Source organism: Cololabis saira, chromosome 3 (genome assembly GCF_033807715.1).
Source record: "Cololabis saira isolate AMF1-May2022 chromosome 3, fColSai1.1, whole genome shotgun sequence".
In the NCBI taxonomy this organism is placed as follows: Eukaryota; Metazoa; Chordata; class Actinopteri; order Beloniformes; family Belonidae; genus Cololabis; species Cololabis saira.
This window is the reverse complement of record NC_084589.1, coordinates 54,063,924-54,084,867: the sequence shown is the minus strand read 5'-3', so window position 1 is coordinate 54,084,867 and position 20,944 is coordinate 54,063,924. Positions and strand designations below refer to the sequence as shown.

Below are 20,944 nucleotides of genomic sequence, written 5' to 3'. Positions count from 1 at the left end.
TTCTGATGGAGCCGTCCATGGTCCTGATGGAGCCGTCCATGGTCCTGATGGAGCTGTCCATGGTTCTGATGGTTCTGTCCATGGTCCTGATGGAGCTGTCCATGGTTCTGATGGAGCTGTCCATGGTTCTGATGGAGCTGTCCATGGTTCTGATGGAGCTGTCCATGGTTCTGATGGAGCTGTCCATGGTTCTGATGGAGCTGTCCATGGTTCTGATGGAGCTGTCCATGGTTCTGATGGAGCTGTCCATGGTTCTGATGGTTCTGATGGAGCCGTCCATGGTTCTGATGGAGCCGTCCATGGTTCTGATGGAGCCGTCCATGGTTCTGATGGAGCCGTCCATGGTTCTGATGGAGCTGTCCATGGTTCTGATGGAGCTGTCCATGGTTCTGATGGTTCTGATGGAGCTGTCCATGGTTCTGATGGAGCCGTCCATGGTTCTGATGGAGCCGTCCATGGTTCTGATGGAGCCGTCCATGGTTCTGATGGAGCCGTCCATGGTTCTGATGGAGCCGTCCATGGTTCTGATGGAGCCGTCCATGGTTCTGATGGAGCCGTCCATGGTTCTGATGGAGCCGTCCATGGTTCTGATGGAGCTGTCCATGGTTCTGATGGAGCTGTCCATGGTTCTGGTGGAGCTGTCCATGGTTCTGATGGAGCTGTCCATGGTTCTGATGGAGCTGTCCATGGTTCTGATGGTTCTGGTGGAGCTGTCCATGGTTCTGATGGAGCTGTCCATGGTTCTGATGGTTCTGGTGGAGCTGTCCATGGTTCTGATGGTTCTGATGGAGCTGTCCATGGTCCTGATGGAGCTGTCCATGGTTCTGGTGGAGCTGTCCATGGTTCTGATGGTTCTGGTGGAGCTGTCCATGGTTCTGATGGAGCCGTCCTGGTCCTGTGTATGGACCAGGACCAGAACCAATAACCAATAATCAAACGGCACCAGAAAAGTTTCACGTCTTTATTCAGAATTTACATTTTTTTCCTCAGAAAGAAGGAAATAAAAGAACAGAAGAAGAAAGTAAATATTTACAGGTATTGATCACTTACTGATCAGCACTTACTGATCAGCACTTACTGATCAGCACTCACTGATCATCAGGTATTGATCATCATCAGATATTGATCAGCACCTATTGATCATCAGGTATTGATCAGCACTTATTGATCATCAGGTATTGATCAGCACCTATTGATCATCAGGTATTGATCAGCACCTATTGATCATCAGGTATTGATCAGCACTTATTGATCATCAGGTATTGATCAGCACTTATTGATCAGCACTTAGTGATCATCAGGTATTGATCAGCACTTACTGATCATCAGGTATTGATCATCACTTATTGATCATCACTTATTGATCAGCACTTACTGATCATCAGGTATTGATCATCAGGTATTGATCATCACTTATTGATCAGCACTTACTGATCAGCACTTACTGATCATCAGGTATTGATCACCAGGTATTGATCAGCACTTATTGATCACCAGGTATTGATCAGCACTTATTGATCACCAGGTATTGATCAGCACTTATTGATCAGGTATTGATCAGCACTTACTGATCATCAGGTATTGATCAGCACTTACTGATCATCAGGTATTGATCAGCACTTATTGATCACCAGGTATTGATCAGCACTTATTGATCACCAGGTATTGATCAGCACTTATTGATCAGGTATTGATCAGCACTTACTGATCATCAGGTATTGATCAGCACTTACTGATCATCAGGTATTGATCAGCACTTATTGATCAGCACAAACAGGTAAAACCAATGACGTCCGTTTGCTCGGAGGCTCCGCCCACATCTGTGATTAAACTAATATATTTAGTTTTTAATGTTTTAATGTTAGACGAGTGGACGGACGTCAGAGTTTATAGTTACATAAGTTACAAACAAACAAGAATAACCATGTAGTGAGACGGAGAATAAATAAACGTCTTAGTTTAAAAAGATATAAAGATATAAAGTTAACTGGAGTGGGAGGAGCCACAAATGGTGGGAGGAGTTAACTGGAGTGGGAGGAGCCACAGATGGAGTGGGAGGAGTTAACTGGAGTGGGAGGAGCCACAGATGGAGTGGGAGGAGTTAACTGGAGGTGAAGCTTCACTCCGTTTACGGCACGATTAAACAAATACGTATATATTTGTAGATATAAATGATGTAGTAAAGTATCCTGCTCTCTGTGGAGACATGAAGTGGGTTACCGCGGTAACCGCCCGGTTACCATGGGGTGGTTGCCATGGTAACGGGGCGGTTACCATGGGGCGGTTGCCATGGTAACGGGGCGGTTGAGTTAAAGATTGTGAGAAGACGTTTCACTCCGCCACATATTCGGTTCGTTCATGTCGTCAAGTCCTGGACCCGGTCTGGGGTCAGACCCAGTCCTGACCCGGGGACGACCCCCCAGGACCCGGTCCAGGTCCAGAACACGGTTCAGGACCCGGTCCAGGTCCCGGTCCCGGTCCCGGTCCAGGTTCACTTGTTGAAGAACTTCTTGTTGAGCAGGAAGATCAGCAGGTTGACGTTGATCTTGGCTTTGTTGAACATCTTCATGACGGCCACGCCCTCGTACTGGAGCTGGAGCAGGTCCTGGAACACAGAACCGGGTTAGAACTGGACCAGGACCAGGACCAGGACCAGGACCTCGTACTGGAGCTGGAGCAGGTCCTGGAACACAGAACCGGGTTAGAACTGGACCAGGACCAGGACCAGGACCAGGACCTGGACCAGGACCAGGTCCAGGTCCTGGTCCAGGACCAGGTCTCTAAGGGGGTCCTCCTACCTGGTACTGCAGCTGAAAGGCCTCCATCTCCACCCCCAGGAACCGAGCTCGGACCGTGAATCCTCCTTTCTCTGGACCAGCGGAAACGTCAAACACCACGTTCTTGAACCTGGAACAGTCAGAGTCACGTGATCATGTGATCAGAGTCACGTGGTCATGTGATCAGAGTCACGTGATCATGTGATCAGGGTCATGTGATCATGTGATCAGAGTCACGTGATCATGTGATCAGAGTCACGTGATCATGTGACCAGAGTCACGTGATCATGTGATCAGAGTCACGTGATCATGTGACCAGAGTCACGTGATCAGAGTCACGTGATCATGTGACCAGAGTCATGTGATCATGTGACCAGACTTGGCTTCTGGCTGTCTCCTAAGCTGATTGGGTAACGTATTGCGTCACGCATCGCGTCACTTCCTGGTGTTGCGGTCTGTTGCTGCTGCCGTCTCACGGCGTTTGCAGGCTCAGATCTCTCCCGACTTTTTATCTAAAACTTAGACTGTTTTCTGGTAAAATAGCACTATATCTGGTACATTACTGTCTTTATTTCAACACTCGCTCATTTTCTCTTCCGTAACTTTCACTGTCACCAATCACCGATACATTTTCTGTCCGTTAGCCTCCGTTAGCATCTTAGCATGGCCTCTCCGTCTCCCACCGTTTCTCCTCTTTGCTGCTCAGTGTGTGAAATGTTTAGTTATTCCTCTGCCTCCTTTAGTGAAGACGGTAAGTGCTTAAAGTGTAGCTTATTTGCAGGGCTGGAGGCGAGGCTCAGTCAGTTAGAGGTCCGGTTCGGTCAACTAAACCATAGTCCGAGAGCCTCCTCAGCTAACCAGGCTAAGCTAGCGGCGGACCGGCCCGTAGCAGCTGAGCGTAACCGCTCCCCTGCAGCTCCCGAGCAGCCGGCCAGGCAGGGCAGCTGGGTGACGGTTCGGAGGAAGACTAGTCTTAAAGGGCTCACGGAACACCACCCGCTTCATGTGTCTAACCGATTTTCCCCACTCAGCGACACATCTGTTGAGAAACGGACCCTGGTGATTGGAGACTCTATTGTGAGACATGTGAAGCCGACTCCAGAGACCTTAGTTAGGTGTATCCCGGGGGCCAGAGCGGGCGACATAGAAGCAAATTTGAAGCTACTGGCAAAGGGTAATCGTAAATATGGTAAAGTTATCATCAATGTCGGAGCTAATGACTCCCGTCTTCGCCAGTCGGAAGTAACCAGAATGAATATTGTCTCGGTGTGTAACTACGCCAAGACCATGTCGGACTCTGTAGGTTTTTCTGGCCCCCTCCCCAATCTGACCAGCGATGACATGTTTAGTCGCATGCTCTCGCTCCGCCGCTGGTTGTCTCAGTGGTGTTCAGAAAACGACGTGGACTTTATTGACAACTGGGAGACATTCTGGGGAAAGCCCGGTCTGATTAGAAGGGACGGCATTCATCCCACCCGGGATGGTGCAGCTCTTATGTCTAGAAATCTGGCCAATGTTATTAGACACTCCCCCTGACAATGCAGGGTCCAGGCCAGGATGCAGAGCTGTAGTTTAACAGGGCTGGAGGCGAGGCTTAGTCAGTTAGAGGTGCCTAGCAAAATAGAAGTGGTTGCAGTTCCCCGCCCTCCAAAAGTTCACCAGGTGCAGCGTTATAGAGGCGTTAACCAAGATAACCTTGTAAAAATTAAAACCAATGTACATTTGGTACCAATTACAGACCGAAAAATTAGATGCGGACTACTAAATATACGATCATTAAGCTCCAAGTCTCTGTTAGTAAATGATATAATTACAGAGAGCAGGAGTGATATTTTCTGCTTAACAGAAACATGGTTACAGGAGGAAGAGTATGTTAGTTTGAATGAATCAACTCCGCCCGGCTACTTTAATCATCACATTCCTAGAAACACGGGCCGGGGCGGAGGAGTCGCAGCAATTTATAACTCCGGTCTCGAAACAAAAATTGAACCTAAGTGCAACTATAATACATTTGAAAGCCTCATGCTTGGTCTGAAATTTCCGAGCCGGAAATCAGAGAAGCCAGTTGTGTTAGTGGTAGTGTACCGGCCCCCTGCTGGTGCGTATCTGGAGTTTTTGTCTGAATTTTCAGATTTCCTTTCTGGATTATTGATCAGCACAGATAAATTCATCATAGTGGGTGATTTTAACATTCATATGGATGTTGAAAGCGATAATCTTAAATTAGCCTTCGATTCTCTTCTAGAATCAATGGGTATCTCACAAAAAGTGGATAAACCGACGCACTGTTTTAATCATACTCTCGATCTCGTTCTCACCTACGGTGTTGAAACTGATGGTCTGTTGGTGTCACCTGTAAACTCCCTTTTATCCGACCATTACTTAATAACGTTTGAATTTAATTTTGTTGATGTTGAAGTGCAAAATAGGAGGTATTATTTTAGCAGATGTTTGTCTGATGAAGTTATTGTTAAATTTAGGGAGGCCATTGCTTATCTTACGACAGTGCGAAATAGTGATGTAGTCGAGGCCAGTGACCTGGGTTCTACCTCTGATGTTGATTTTCTTGCTAGTAACACTGCTGATTTGTTGCATTCAGCTTTAGATGAAGTTGCTCCTTTGAAAAGGAGGGTTTCTAGCCACAGGAGCTTAACTCCCTGGTATAATTCAGATATCCGCATGTTGAAACAAAACGTGCGTAAAATGGAAAGGAAGTGGTACTCTTGTAGGTCTGTAGACTCTCATCGTGAATGGAAAGATATTCTAATAGTATATAAAAAAGCCATTCGCAAAGCCAGAACAGCTTATTATTCAACGTTGATAGAGGATAACAAAAGTAACCCACGTTTTCTGTTCAGCACTGTAGCCAGGCTGACAAAGAGTCACAACTCTGTTGAGCCGTGCATTCCTGCAGCTCTCAGTAGTGAGGACTTTATGGGCTTCTTCAACAGTAAAATCGCGAGAATTAGAGAAGAAATCAACCAGCCGGTTGTAGGTGTTTCTTCAGCTTTAGCGACTTCCCTAGGCTCTGACTTGTCTCTAGACTGTTTTGATCCTATAGACCTCCCTGAGCTGACTTCACTCGTTAATAGAGCTAAGTCAACCACATGTATGTTAGACCCCATCCCGACTCGTCTATTCAAACATATTTTTTCTCTTATTGGTACGACAATACTGGACCAAATTAACTTATCCCTAAGTTTAGGATATGTACCACAGGTTTTCAAAGTCGCAGTAATTAAACCTTTACTTAAAAAACCTTCTCTTGACCCAGACACCTTAGCTAATTATAGACCAATTTCCAACCTTCCATTTGTGTCTAAAATTCTGGAAAAGGCAGTTTCAAGCCAGTTATGTGACTATTTGTATAGAAATGATCTGTTTGAAGTCTTTCAGTCAGGGTTCAGAATGCATCATAGCACAGAGACAGCACTGGTTCGAGTCACGAATGACCTCCTTATGGCCTCAGATAAGGGATTAGTGTCCATATTGGTTCTACTGGACCTCAGATAAGGGATTAGTGTCCATACTGGTTCTACTGGACCTCAGATAAGGGATTAGTGTCCATACTGGTTCTACTGGACCTCAGATAAGGGATTAGTGTCCATACTGGTTCTACTGGACCTCAGTGCTGCTTTTGACACTATAGATCATGGCATTTTACTGCACAGGTTAGAGCATGTTGTTGGGATTAAAGGGACAGCTCTATGTTGGTTTAAATCATACCTATCTGACAGGTTCCAGTTTGTTCATGTACATGAGGTTTCTTCAGAACAGTCAAGGGTCTGTTATGGTGTTCCGCAGGGTTCAGTGCTAGGGCCAATCTTGTTCAGTTTATACATGCAGCCGTTGGGAAGTATAATCCAGAATCATGGCATACAATTTCATTGTTATGCTGATGATACGCAGCTCTATTTGTCTATGAAGCCGGATGAAACAGAACCGTTAGTTAAACTTCAGGCATGTCTTAGGGACATCAAGGACTGGATGTCCAGAAATTTCCTGCTTCTAAATTCAGATAAAACAGAGGTTATCATTCTTGGTCCAGAGCATCTTAGGAAGGGATTAGATGGTGTTGCGATGGCTTCCAGTGCAACTGTGAGAAATCTTGGTGTTATTTTCGATCAGGATTTGTCGTTTAAACCATATGTCAATCAGGTTTGTAAAATAGCCTTTTTCCATCTCCGTAATATTGCAAAGATTAGGAAAATCCTCTCACAGAGTGATGCAGAAAAACTAGTTCATGCGTTTGTATCTTCTAGACTGGATTACTGTAATGTGTTGTTAGCAGGATGTCCAAGTAATTTGCTGAATAGGCTCCAGCTGATCCAGAATGCAGCAGCACGAGTGCTGACAGGAATCAGCAGGAGAGACCACGTCTCTCCAGTGTTAGCGTCGCTCCATTGGTTACCCGTAAAATTCAGAATCCAATTTAAAATTTTATTACTTGCGTATAAAGCCCAAAACGGCTTAGCTCCGCATTATTTGCAAGACCTGATAGTGCCTTATGTTCCTGTCAGAGCTCTCCGTTCTCAGAGTGCAGGTTTACTCGTAGTTCCTAGAGTATCTAAATGTAGATTTGGAGGGCGGGCGTTCTGCTATCAGGCGCCACTACTATGGAACCAACTTCCAATCTGGGTTAAGGGGGCTGACACCACCTCCACCTTTAAAACTAAACTTAAAACATTTCTGTTTAGTAAAGCCTATAGTTAGTGTTTAGTAAACCTCTAGCTGGTGTTGGTAAATCTCTAGGTAGTGTAAACTTTAGTGTGTCAGAGTCGCTCCTGTGGTTTCTTGTGCTGGCCCCCCCTTCTCCTCCCTTTTCTCTCTTTTGTCCATGTTGCAGCATCCTTTGCCGGACACCGGAACCTGCAGTGTGGGAGTGAGGGGGGCAGGGTAACGGCCCCTTTTGGGCGGGGGAGAATGTTCGTCCCTCAAGACTCCTCTCCCTGGCCCTGCCCCTTTTCAACCTTTCCCCGACCCTGCACCCCAACCTGGGACTTGCTGATTGGGCCGGAGCTTCGGGAGGTGCGTGCTGGCCTGCGGTCCCCACCCCCGGTCATCCCGTTGCTGCTTCCACCTGCCTGCTGTGCTGTTGCCGTCCCTGACCCACCAGTCTGGCCCTCGGCAGGAGGGTCCCCCCTGATGAGCCTGGTCCTGCTCAAGGTTTCTTCCCTCCTAAAGGGGAGTTTTTTCTTGCCACTGTTTGGCTTAAGGTTTTTCTCCCACTAGGGGAGTTTTTACCTGCCATTGTTTATGTAATAACTGCTCGGGGGTCATGTTCTGGGTATGGGTCTCTGTAAAGCGTGTAGAGACAACTCTGTTGTATTAGACGCTATATAAATAAAATTGAATTGAATTGAATTGACCAGAGTCATGTGATCATGTGACCAGAGTCATGTGACCAGAGTCACGTGATCACGTGACCAGAGTCATGTGATCATGTGACCAGAGTCACGTGACTCTGGTCACATGACTCTGGTCACATGATCACATGACTCTGGTCACGTGATCACATGATCACGTGACTCTGGTCACGTGATCATGTGATCATGTGACCAGAGTCATGTGATCATGTGACCAGAGTCATGTGACCAGAGTCACGTGACTCTGGTCAGGTGACTCTGGTCACGTGATCACATGATCACGTGACTCTGGTCACGTGATCATGTGATCATGTGACCAGAGTCATGTGATCATGTGACCAGAGTCATGTGACCAGAGTCACGTGACTCTGGTCAGGTGACTCTGGTCACGTGATCACATGATCACATGACTCTGGTCACATGATCACATGATCACGTGACCAGAGTCACGTGATCATGTGATCACGTGACCAGAGTCACCTGACCAGAGTCACGTGACTCTGGTCACATGACTCTGGTCACATGATCACATGACTCTGGTCACATGATCACATGATCACGTGACCAGAGTCACGTGATCATGTGATCACGTGACCAGAGTCACCTGACCAGAGTCACGTGACCAGAGTCACGTGACCAGAGTCACGTGACCAGAGTCACGTGACCAGGGTGGTGATGATGTCACCAGTGTAGTGATGACGTCACCGGGGGCGGGGCTTACTGCGAGGCCGGCAGGTCCTGGATCTCCAGCAGAACTCCCTTCTCCTGCAGCCGGGTGGCGCTGTAGCTCAGAGGCTTCTGCTTGCTCGGCTTCCTGCAACACAAACCAATTTAAACTTGAGTCATTCTAAGCCCTGAATGGAGGCGTAGTGATGTAGAATTGGTGTTAATTCACCGTCGAATGGTTTCAAATTACTTTAGTAATACTGTATTTGACCCGGATTGTATGGAAATGTAATTCTTGCCATTGCAAGTATGAGCTGTGTATGATTGGGTTGACTTTTACACGTGTGTGACACATATCAATCATTTTTCTTTACTTTATCTGTCGGAAAACCACGTACTGATGATTGACAGCTTCATCAGGTTTGGTTTCGTCCCGTGGAATGAGCACCGCTGTATTTTCGATACAGTGGAGGGGCGTGTTTATGAGCCGACTGTCAGTTGCATGTCAGTGACATTTTACAATGAGTTATTGTTCATATATATATATAGGTTCACTGAGGACTATTGTTTTACGTTGCAGGAGAGTTGCTGCACGGACAGTTTTGTGTGTGAGGCATCCGAGCATGAACGGCCAGGACCGTTATGTGATTAACCGTTTTGTCTCTGGACCGTTATGTTATTAACTCGTGTGTTGTCACTTTAATAAAGCCATAACCCACTAACCCACAGGTTTTGCCACACTTAGTTAATCTAAGGTGACGGCGGGGGGAACTGGGGGACATAGAGATAACCGACCCTAGAGAATCATTAAGTCAGACCCCGACCTACCAGGGTGCAAAGGTCAAGAAGTGGGAGAACCACTTATCTGGGGAGAAGTCAGGACTCTGGCAGCCCTGACCCTTCCAGGAAAAGGACATTTGGCTAAATGAAGGTGCTACTGTAACTTCAGAAGGCTTTTATGCAGTACGAAACAAACCAGTACTTGCAGAAAACCTGTTCCCCCTGGTGGCTAAATTGAGCCATGGGAAGTCCCATGTCTCAAACAGGAGGGATGAAGGGTATAGTACACAAAGTATAAGTATTCAAATACCTACTTTAAACATTTTTGTCACACCCTTTGGGTGCATGGTCGCCCGTTCCAGCTCCCTCTATGGGAAGGAGAACCGTGGCAAGAGAAAGCCGAAGAAGCAGATCCACTCTCGATGTGGATGAGTTAAATGTTTGCTGAAAAGATGTTCAAAGTTCTTGTAAGCTGCCACTTTCTCCTCTCTCTCCTAAGCAGGAACTGCTGAAACCAGGTGACCAGATCCTGATCCTGATTGGTGAAACGAAAATCGTGGTCCAGATCACGACACCGACAGCAGTAAAGATGGCTGAACGATCTAAGTGGGTTCACCAGTCACAGTGCAGGTAAGTAGGAAACTTTCCAGACCCGGAGTAGGCCGGAAGTCGGACGGTATCAAAACCTTTCTCCGCTGAAGAACTCACCTGACGCCTACTCACCAGCCACGGGCCTGAAGAAGATGACTAGCCCAAACTGACTGGCTACAACAAGCTGGAGAGGAGTCCGAGAGATGGAGGAAACTTTTCCAATAATGAGTCATGCTGACATGCTAGGAATTGTTCCTCAAACTCTTTACGTACATTGTTGTTGTAATTTAGGCTGTATGTTCATCCCTGATGAACCTGGTGCTGAAGCTAATGTTACCAAAGCTATAGCCGAATTACGTCAGTTGGCCAGAGTCGTGTCAGAAGACAGACGCTCAGCAGGCACCACTTTCTGGTCCTGGCTGACTTCCGGCCCCTGGACTGACATAATGACTAAAATTATGATTCCAATTATTACTGTCCTTGTACTGTTTTGTGTTTTCATTACCTGTATCTTTCTGTGTCTCCGTGCAATGGTCCAAATGTGATGTAACGGCGGTAGAAGGGGAGCTACGTACGTGCGGGCCGTCAGGTTGTCCAGACAGGAAGTGATGTAATGGCGGTAGAAGTCGACCTGCTGGCTGTGGAAGCTGCTCTTCTTCTGCAAGCTAACGAGCGTCCGCCGCTGCTTCTGAAGCTCCGCCCCCCGACGCTGGCGGTGGCGGCGCTGCAGCCGGACGTCCTATAGGAGGAGAGGACAGAGTTAGCCCCGCCCCCTGCAGTGTAGCCCCGCCCCCTGCAGTGTAGCCCCGCCCCCTGTAGTGTAGCCCCGCCCCCTTCAGTGTAGCCCCCGCCCCCTGCAGTGTAGCCCCGCCCCCTGTAGTGTAGCCCCGTCCCCTTCAGTGTAGCCCCCGCCCCCTGCAGTGTAGCTCCGCCCCCTGCAGTGTAGCCCCGCCCCCTGCAAGTGGACGTCCTATAGGAGGAGAGGAAACAAATTAGCCCCCCCCCCCCTCACCTGGGCGATCATCCCCAGCACCTGGTCCTCCGGGGACCCGGGTCCCGTCAGGACCCCCAGGGTCTGCAGGCGCCTCAGGTTCCTCAGCACCTTCCTCTTCTTCTCCTCCAGGCTCAGGTTGCCGTCGGCGACCAGCGACTGGTTCCTCCTCATCCTGCTGGGCGTTGCCGCCTCGCGCTGGGCGCGGCGTTGCACCAGGAGGGCGTGGCACGCCTCCTGTAGGGGGGGGGTCAGAGGTCATAGGTCACTGCTGGTGACACGCATCCTGTAGGGGAGGGGTCAGAGGTCAGGGGGGCTGGGTGCGGCGTTGCACCAGCAGGGCGTGGCACGCCTCCTGTAGGTCAGGGGTCAGGCGGGGGGTCAGGTGGGGGGTCAGAGGTCACGTTACCTGGTCCGGGGAGCTGCTGGCTCCCAGCATGCAGCTCAGCGGGGGGGGGTCTGGTGGGGGGTCAGAGGTCAGGGTGCGGGTAAGTTACCTGGTCCGGGGAGCTGCCGGCTCCCAGCATGCAGCTCAGCGGGGGGGGGGATCTGGTGGGGGGTCAGAGGTCAGGGTGCGGGTAAGTTACCTGGTCCGGGGAGCTGCCGGCTCCCAGCATGCAGCTCAGCGAGTCACCTGACTGGGTCCTGATGATGTCGATGATCAGCTGTTTGGTGCTGGACCAATCACAGGAGAGAACAGGAGTTAGATATATTTATTTATATAGCACATTTATAAAACAACCGAGGTCGACCAAAGTGCTGAACAGTAAACATTAAAATGTTTAAAGAAATAAAATAGCAAAAGAAAATACAAAGTTTAGAAACAATTAAATCACTAACGTACTACATTGATCAATAAAATAGTAATAAAAAACAGACACAAAGTTGCAATCACTTCTCTCAGAATTAGCCACTATTTACCGAAAAAGAGCCAATTAAGAGAAATACGTTTTAAAAGAAAAAACCTCCCGGGTCTGAGCAGATCTAGTGTTTAGTGGCAGCTATTAGCTACTAGCCACCTAGCCTAGCATGCTACCTGAGCAGCAGCTGCTAGCCACCTAGCCTAGCATGCTACCTGAGCAGCAGCTCCTAGCCCCCTAGCATAGCATGCTACCTGAGCAGCAGCTCCTAGCCACCTAGCCTAGCATGCTACCTGAGCAACAGTCCCCCGACGTCCGGTTTCTCCACCGACTCGTCAAAGACGTCGAACTTGTTGGTCAAAGTCAGAGAAACTTCCACCTTACTGGAGTCGGACCCGGGATCAGAATCACCTGAGGAGAAAACACACAGGTGTTTACACCTGGACACACCTGGTTACACCTGATACCAGGTGGTACCAGGTGGAACCACCTGATACCACCATATCTGATTGGTTGTTAACTGTGGTATAATGATCTGCTTCTTCTTCCGGCTCTCGACGAAGGCGGACGCTTCTCTGCTCCTCTCCCTTATCTATCTGCCCTGCTGCTGCTTTTGTCCTGTCTCATCTTCAGAGTCGCTTCTTTTCACTCCTCCCAAACTCTACAATCATGGAATTGATTAACTGGTCTCTCAGCACAACAAGAAGTCAGGGGGTAAGGGAGCCCTCCTGCCCCGATGGGACAGTTTTTGCTGGATACACAATGGATTCCTACAAATACTGGAAGCCTTTGTGTATGGCGATAATGTCAATCGAGGACGTAGAAGATGCCTACATATTTGGATTTATGATAGCAGGATTTCTCCTGATTATCTCCTTGATCGGAGGTGGGGGTTTCCTGATGTATTGACAAATGCGTAAGTCGTCGGCGGCCTCTTTTGCTCTTTCGAAGCTGCCGGACGTGGCAGATGGATCAAGCAAAGCGATCAGCACTCTGACTTTTACGTTTGGGGAGCAGGCCCGTAAGCTGGATGATATTCTCGAGCAGAACGGCAGGCTGGCCGCGGTGTTTGAGCTCATTAACAACAGGGGTGATAGTAAAAAAAAATCCTGAGCATGAACTTTTTTTCCCTGGGAGGTAAGCGAGCCCCTAAGCCAAGATATATGCCCCGATCAACACAATTGTCATTTTTTGTCCTCTTAAAGTGCAAGTCTGGTGTAAATTGACCCATGGTCCTGTTGTTCAAGCTCACCACATGCAGCCCATAGAAAACAGAATGAGACAATTGAACAACATAGGCCAGGGGTGTGATTCCCTGGGACAACATTTTGATAAATAGTTCATTAAATTGAATATTCTGATGACTTTTGTAGATTTTCCATATTTTTGTAGATATGCCTCCACGCTGCCAAACACACACAAACACAACCGCATGTGAAGTGACTGCTGAATGGTCTGAGGCCGTTGACCCGCTGTTTTGGTAGGAAACAGATCCAGGGCGAGAGAGAGTCCGTCGAAATAAAAGCACCAACCTAATAAAATACGGTGAAACTCTTTCATTTAAGGAATATAATTTACAGGAAGTCCAAGAGCCATTAACCTTCGTCTGTTGTTAGGGTCGCCACCGACCCGTTCACAGGTTTTAAATCCATAAAACTACCACAAAAATGCGTTTATTGCTTCAAGGCTTTTTGACTTTGTCAGGAACCTCTATTTCAACAAAATAATATAAATACATTTTTTTTCACTAAATTATAAAATGCTCTGGTTGAAATTGTTACCTTTGTGGTGTTAGGGTCGGTTTCGACCCAGTTATAAAATAAGCTTATAAAGCAATAATTAGAGCCAAAACTGAAATCATAAGTGCATTGTCAGACAGCCAGCTCCTCTCCCAGTCATGTGAGCTTCAGTGGATTCTCATTTTGGATTTTTGTTTTCCAGTTTACTTGCACATAAACAAAATCAAATAAAGTCGGGCATGTCCAGACACTCATTTCACTTGCAGAGTGCACACCAGTTTGTAGCATGCAAAGATGAGAAGAAGATTTACAGTAAGCCAAGTTCTGGACTATATTTTTCTTGAAAATGAGAGAGACGACAATGAGCAGCATAGTGATGCAGAGCAGCAGGCTTCTGAGGAGGAAGATGATGTGCAGTATCATCCAGAAGATACTGACACATCTGGTGAGTCTGACGAGGAGGTCACTGGTGCTGAAGCTTCTTCTGCTGAAAAATTCAAGTCCAAAAATGGAAAGATACTTTGGAGCTCAGTACCTCATGATGTAATGGCAGGGCAGCTGCTGAAGATGTCATCAAAAACACCCCTGGAATCACAAGGTTTGCTTTGACAAGAGTCAGAGATATCAAAACATGTTTTGAGCTATTTAGGCCATTGCCAATAAAAAGAGTCATAATTGCTATGACAAATCTTGAAGGGAAAAAAGTCCATGGCGACATGTGGAAAGACATGGATGAGGAATGCCTGGATGCTTATATTGGTGTTCTTCTTCTTGCTGGAGTGTACAGATCCTGCAATGAGTCCACTGATAGTCTCTGGGATGCATCGACAGGCAGAAATATTTTCCGGGCAACAATGTCACTTCAGACCTTTCGAATGATATCCCGAGTCCTCAGATTTGACAGCAGGGATACCAGAACAAGATCTGACGAGCTTGCCCCCATCAGGGATGTCTGGGAGAAATGGGTTCAGCTCCTTCCACTGATGTTCAACCCAGGGCCAGAGGTGACAGTGGATGAACGTCTTCTCCCTTTCCCAGAAAAATGCCCCTTCCGGCAATACATACCCAGTAAGCCAGGGAAGTACGGCATAAACATCTGGGCAGCCTGCGATGCCAAAAACAGCTATGCCTGGAACCTACAGATTTACACAGGCAAAGCTGCGAGTGGCATCCCTGAGAAGAACCAAGGAAAACGTGTGGTCCTTGATTTGACTACTGGCCTGCAGGCTCACAATATCACTTGTGACAATTTTTTAAAGTTCTATTGTTGAAAAAATACTTTTTTTCCATTTCCTTGAGGTAAATGTATATGGGTCGAAATTGACCCATAACACCATAGATGTTACTATAGTTAATAATATTAAAATGAAAAAATAAATGAAACAAATTTATTTAAGAGATGTGTTCTAATACCCCTCAGTAATAGCCAGGTAACACAACAACCTTTTATTTATTCATATGATTCTCTTGAGGCTCATTTTGCCAGTTTTTTTAAATTGAAATCAAAGGCTATACTGACAAAAAAAGGCCCAGAGTTCCCACACCAAAAATATTAAAACCAATATTTTCATGGATAAGGAAGCCTAACAATATAACCAAGAGATGAGAAACAAATTGGATGATGGATAATTGCTTTTAGTGTATTTTAGAGATGATATAAAACACGGGTCAAAACCGACCAGTTAACATCGGAGATGGTAACAGAAAGCTAACACCAGACGAAGGTTAAGTTGACCGTTTGCTTTTATTGTATTACAAAGTTAATGTCTATTTTATACGTTTTATGTTGGTGAACATATTTATTTTGGTGATTTCGGTTAACAGCCTGGAGCCTGGTGACGCCAGGCTAGAATCAATCTGATTGGTCAAAACCCAAGACCACCCCCTACACTATTACCGATTGGCTTAAGTATGGCTACTGGTGTGGTTTTGAGTGAAAACATCTCTCGGATCTACGCGAACGTAGTGCTGGGCGGTATGACCAAAAATTTATATCACGGTATTTTTCAAAATTATATCGGTTTCACGGTATATCACGTTTTTTTTTTTTTTTCATGCACAACTGGGTGTTAACCACATTTTCTAATGATTTGGAAAGGAATTGCTGCAGTAAATTGGCTTAAAATGGCCTATTTTACTGTCATGAGGAGGAAATTAAACATGCCGAAATAACCGAAATAATAATAAAATATTGTAGAAAAACATTAATGTCCACACTAGTATAAATACAGGTTTGCATGGCCTCATAAAATGATGCCGTTTACAATGAGGTGGCAGCACTTATGATTCTGATGTAGGGCTCAACGATTTTTGAAAATAATCTAATTGCGATTTTTTTCCTCAATATTACGATTGCGATTTAATATGTGATTATTTTTTTTCAAGGTCCTGTTCTCATGTATTTTTCAACTACAGAAGCAATAAATGAGTCTGTTTCAAGTAGATTTTCACTTGAAATAAGTAGAAACATCTGCCAGTGGAACAAGATTTTTCTGCTTGTAATGAGAAGATAAATCTTGTTCCACTGGCAGATTTTCCTACTTATTTCAAGTGAAAATTTACTTGAAACAGGTGAAAATTGTCAAATAAGTTATTTCTCTGGTGTTATTTTTCTGGTGATGACTCTAAGTGTTGAAATAGCAGTAAAACCACATTCATTGATGAAATGACATACGGGATGGAAAGGAGGGATGGCAGTTTTACAGGGGGGATGATTTGGACCGTTTTTATTTCAGGGGGGGGTGATTTGGACCGTTTTTATTTCAGGGGGGGGGGGATGATTTGGACCGTTTTTATTTCAGGGGGGGATGATTTGGACCGTTTTTATTTCAGGGGGGGGGTGATTTGGACCGTTTTTATTTCAGGGGGGGGGGTGATTTGGACCGTTTTTATTTCAGGGGGGGATGATTTGGACCGTTTTTATTTCAGGGGGGATGATTTGGACCGTTTTTATTTCAGGGGGGGATGATTTGGACCGTTTTTATTTCAGGGGGGGATGATTTGGACCGTTTTTATTTCAGGGGGGATGATTTGGACCGTTTTTATTTCAGGGGGGGGGTGATTTGGACCGTTTTTATTTCAGGGGGGGGGTGATTTGGACCGTTTTTATTTCAGGGGGGATGATTTGGACCGTTTTTATTTCAGGGGGGGGGTGATTTGGACCGTTTTTATTTCAGGGGGGGGGTGATTTGGACCGTTTTTATTTCAGGGGGGGGGGTGATTTGGACCGTTTTTATTTCAGGGGGGGGGTGATTTGGACCGTTTTTATTTCAGGGGGGGGGGGGATGATTTGGACCGTTTTTATTTCAGGGGGGATGATTTGGACCGTTTTTATTTCAGGGGGGATGATTTGGACCGTTTTAATATCAGGGGGGATGATTTGGACCGTTTTTATTTCAGGGGGGGGTGATTTGGACCGTTTTTATTTCAGGGGGGGGATGATTTGGACCGTTTTTATTTCAGGGGGGGATGATTTGGACCGTTTTTATTTCAGGGGGGGATGATTTGGACCGTTTTTATTTCAGGGGGGGATGATTTGGACCGTTTTTATTTCAGGGGGGGATGATTTGGACCGTTTTTATTTCAGGGGGGGTGCCATCACATCACCCCTCATCCCCCTCAACTCGAATACTGCTCACACGGAACTCAGAACTTCTTCATAAATAACTCCCAGAAAAAAAAAACACTAGCAAGCTAACAAACCAACCAATAAAGCTCTCAGAGTTAACAAAACGAACCAGCAATCAACATCTCGCAGCTTAACCTCTCCTTCTGATGAGCTGATGGGCTGCAGGTGTGGTTTAAGGCTGATTTATGGTTCCGCGTTACACCAACGCAGGCCATACGCCGTGGGTTACGCAAACTACGCCGCACCCTACGGCGAAAGCTCTGCGTCGATTTAACGCAGAACCATAAATCAGGCTTCACAGCACGACTCACTGTGCGCCCGGGCTCGTACTCCTCGCCGCGCAGCTCCTCGCCGACTCCGCGCTCATATATTTAATAAATTTATAAAGCTCATATATTAACAAAGCCTCACTTGGCCGAGCCCTAACGCTGATGCCATGGTAGATTTAGGTTACACGCGGACACGCGGACACTGTTGACTTTTCCCTGCCGGCTCTGCTCACTGCTCACTGGCTAAACAGTCCCCTCACAAACAGGGTCCAGCGGCGCTACGTTCCGCCGCGCGGCGTTCCCAACGTTGTGTACGCTACTCACCGGTATTACGGTATATGAAAAATTCATATCATAAGAAAAATAAACGGCAAACCTGATTTTATTTATTTTTTTCTCACAAACACCTCGGTATGCCGGAAATCCGGCGTGACGCCGGAGCGCTATCACCCCTGTAACAAGATGGATAACAACATGGAGAAGCTGGGAGCTCAGCATGGCCGGAATTGATCACTATTCGTCTGATTGGAGTCGCTGATGTTGATCAGAGACTGAAGGCAGACGGAAAATTACTGAGGCTGCCTGTTTCCAAAAAAATGCTGATTCTATAATCTGACCTTGACAGGGCGGTTTGGCCGATCGCTCTGGTCACAATCTCCCTGGTGGAATGTAAACTAGGTGACTCTGCCCCCACTAACCCTCCCCTCTCAGGAACATCTGTGGACCTGTTTCAGAACTGACCGAGCCGTCTGAGAACATCAAGGACATTGGCTGTAGCTGCTCTCGGCGCGGGTTCACGGACTACCGCTTACACACACACACGATGATAAATATACCGGTACCTTCCTTTATGGTCAACGCCTTCCTCGGCCCCGCCTCTTCTCATTAACTGTGATATAATGATCCTCAGCTGATATAATGAGCGTATACCACGGCCTGTTACTGTGTAGTAGTGGGTAGTGCTGCAGTACCGCTCAGGTCCTGCAGGGCTGGAACCGGTCCCAGGTCCTGGAGGATCAGCCTCAGCGGGTCTGACGGGTCGGAACACAAAACCTCCTGGTGCTCCAGCAGCAGCTGAGGAGAGACCAGAATCCACATCAGACCAGGTCCAGGACCAGGACCTGGTTCTGGTCCAGGTCTCTGGGTCCAGACCTGGTTCTGGTTCTGACCCGGTTCTTACCTTGTGCGTGTTGATCATCTCACTAACAGAGATGTAAATGACGGGTCGGTGGACGGTCAGCAGGTCAGAGAACCGGTCCAGACCGAACCGGTCCTCCGGTTCTGGGACGTCACAGACGGAGACCAGGAACTTCCTGGAAGAGAGAAACCGGATCAGAACCACCAGAAACCGGATCAGAACCACCCCGGTGCATCAGCACTTTACAAATCTGAGCACTAAAGCACTTTAACTTTAAAGGAGCATGAGGCAGGATTGTTAGTGCTGGGCGGTATGACCAAAAATTTATATCACGGTATTTTTCAAAATTATATCGGTTTCACGGTATATCACGGTGTTTTTGTTTTCATGCACAACTGGGTGTAAACCACATTTTCTAATGATTTGGAAAGGAATTGCTGCAGTAAATTGGCTTAGAATGGCCTATTTTACTGTCATGAGGAGGAAATATTGTAGAAAAACATTAATGTCCACACTAGTATAAATACAGGTTTGCATGGCCTCACGCGTGCCGGCACTAGGACCCCGCGGACGCCTGGTGTGTCGTCGGGCTGTGTTTTCCTTCATGCTTCCCTGCAGCGTCACATGCAAACACAAACACACGGACCTGCAGAAACATTTCTTTATATCATGTTGTCTGTCACCCGACATATTTTTCCTTTTTTTGGCGGCGCCATAGTTGGCGAGCTACAAACTCTATACATCCCATAATGTATAATAATATGCCCGCGCTCTCAGCAGCGGTACTCGCATCGTTACGGCTGATTTATGGTTCCGCGTCACACAAACGCAGATCCTACGGCGTAGGGTACGCGGCGAGCGGCCGTACGGTGCACGTCACTGCGTACCCTACGCCGTAGGCTCTACGTCGATTTAACGCCGAACCATAATTCAGGCTTTACTAGGCAACGAAGCAGGTTGACTCATGTTGCAGAACAGCTGCAGAGGCGCTCATAAACGTAAATGATCATTGATTTTTTTATTTTTAGGCCTGGCCGGCCCATACAGTGGGAGGGGCAACACTGTCCAGCGGCGCTACGTTCCGCTGCGCGGCGGAACGTAGCGCCGCGCGGCGTTCCCAACGTTGTGTACGCTACTGTACATATTCACCGGTATTACGGTATATGAAAAATAAACACCGGTATTCGGTATGGACCGGTATACCGCCCAGCACTAATACGTTTTAAGTTTTCTAGTAATAATGTCAGATGAAGCGTTCCCGGCTCAGCCCGGTTAGAACCTCGGCAGAATGGTTACAGAAAAAGTATCAGCTTGGAGCGGCTCTACCCGCCTCAGCCCCTAGTGGAGAAGGGAAAGACGGGGCTGTGGCGGCTAACCGAGCTGAGTAGGGACTAACCGAGCTGAGTAGGGGCTAACCGAGCCGAGTAGGGGCTAACCGAGCCGAGTAGGGGCTAACCGAGCCGAGTAGGGGCTAACCGAGCTGAGTAGGGGCTAACCGAGCTGAGGCGGGACTAGTGCATAAATGTAACATGTTTTATTGCTTAATGGTTTTTATCGAGCTCAGTCGTGTTTTGTTAAAATTATAAACGTCATTTATAATCTCGTCCTCTCTCGTCTCGTTTGTCCCCAGACCCGACCCGCGGAGCCGCACCTGAACCTGGCGTGGGTCTGGCTGATGAACTGGTTGAGGACCCGGGTCTGGTCCCGGTCCCCGGTCCCGTCCCCGGTCCAGAACAGCTTGTGGGCCGCCGCCTGCTGCAGGATCCGGGCCACCGAGCCCAGCAGGTGGCGCTGCTCGGGCTGCAGGGCCGGACCGGTCCGGTCCAGAACCTCAAACCCGTCTGGAGCCACGATGGCCGGGTTCATGTAGCGGTAGTAGACCAGGTTCCCCACGATCTGGGGGGACAAGGAGGACAGGATCAGAACCAGACCTGAACCTGGTCCAGGTTCTGGTCCAGGACCAGGTTCCCCACGATCTGAGAAGAGAATCAGTTCAGGACCTGGTCCAGACCTGACTGAGACCAGGACCAGGAATGAGATCCGGACCCAGACCCAGATCAAGGATCCAGTCCTACCTTGTAGATCAGACCCAGACCAGGACCAGGACCCAGACCTGGACCAGGATCCAGTCCTACCTTG

At 47.5% G+C, this 20,944-nt stretch overlaps 1 protein-coding gene across 1 annotated transcript in view; it reads right to left on the bottom strand.

The window, feature by feature from the left end:
• Window positions 1-947: 947 nt before the first annotated feature.
• Window positions 948-20,944, bottom strand: part of LOC133440528 (ras GTPase-activating-like protein IQGAP3) — a 74,778-nt gene continuing 54,781 nt past the window's right edge. The window contains 10 exon segments of the mRNA XM_061717804.1: window positions 948-2,605; window positions 2,799-2,907; window positions 8,865-8,957; window positions 10,756-10,919; window positions 11,193-11,408; window positions 11,759-11,846; window positions 12,325-12,442; window positions 18,639-18,741; window positions 18,848-18,980; window positions 20,457-20,701. Coding sequence (XP_061573788.1) covers window positions 2,492-2,605; window positions 2,799-2,907; window positions 8,865-8,957; window positions 10,756-10,919; window positions 11,193-11,408; window positions 11,759-11,846; window positions 12,325-12,442; window positions 18,639-18,741; window positions 18,848-18,980; window positions 20,457-20,701 — 1,383 coding nt within the window. The 3' untranslated portion in view covers window positions 948-2,491.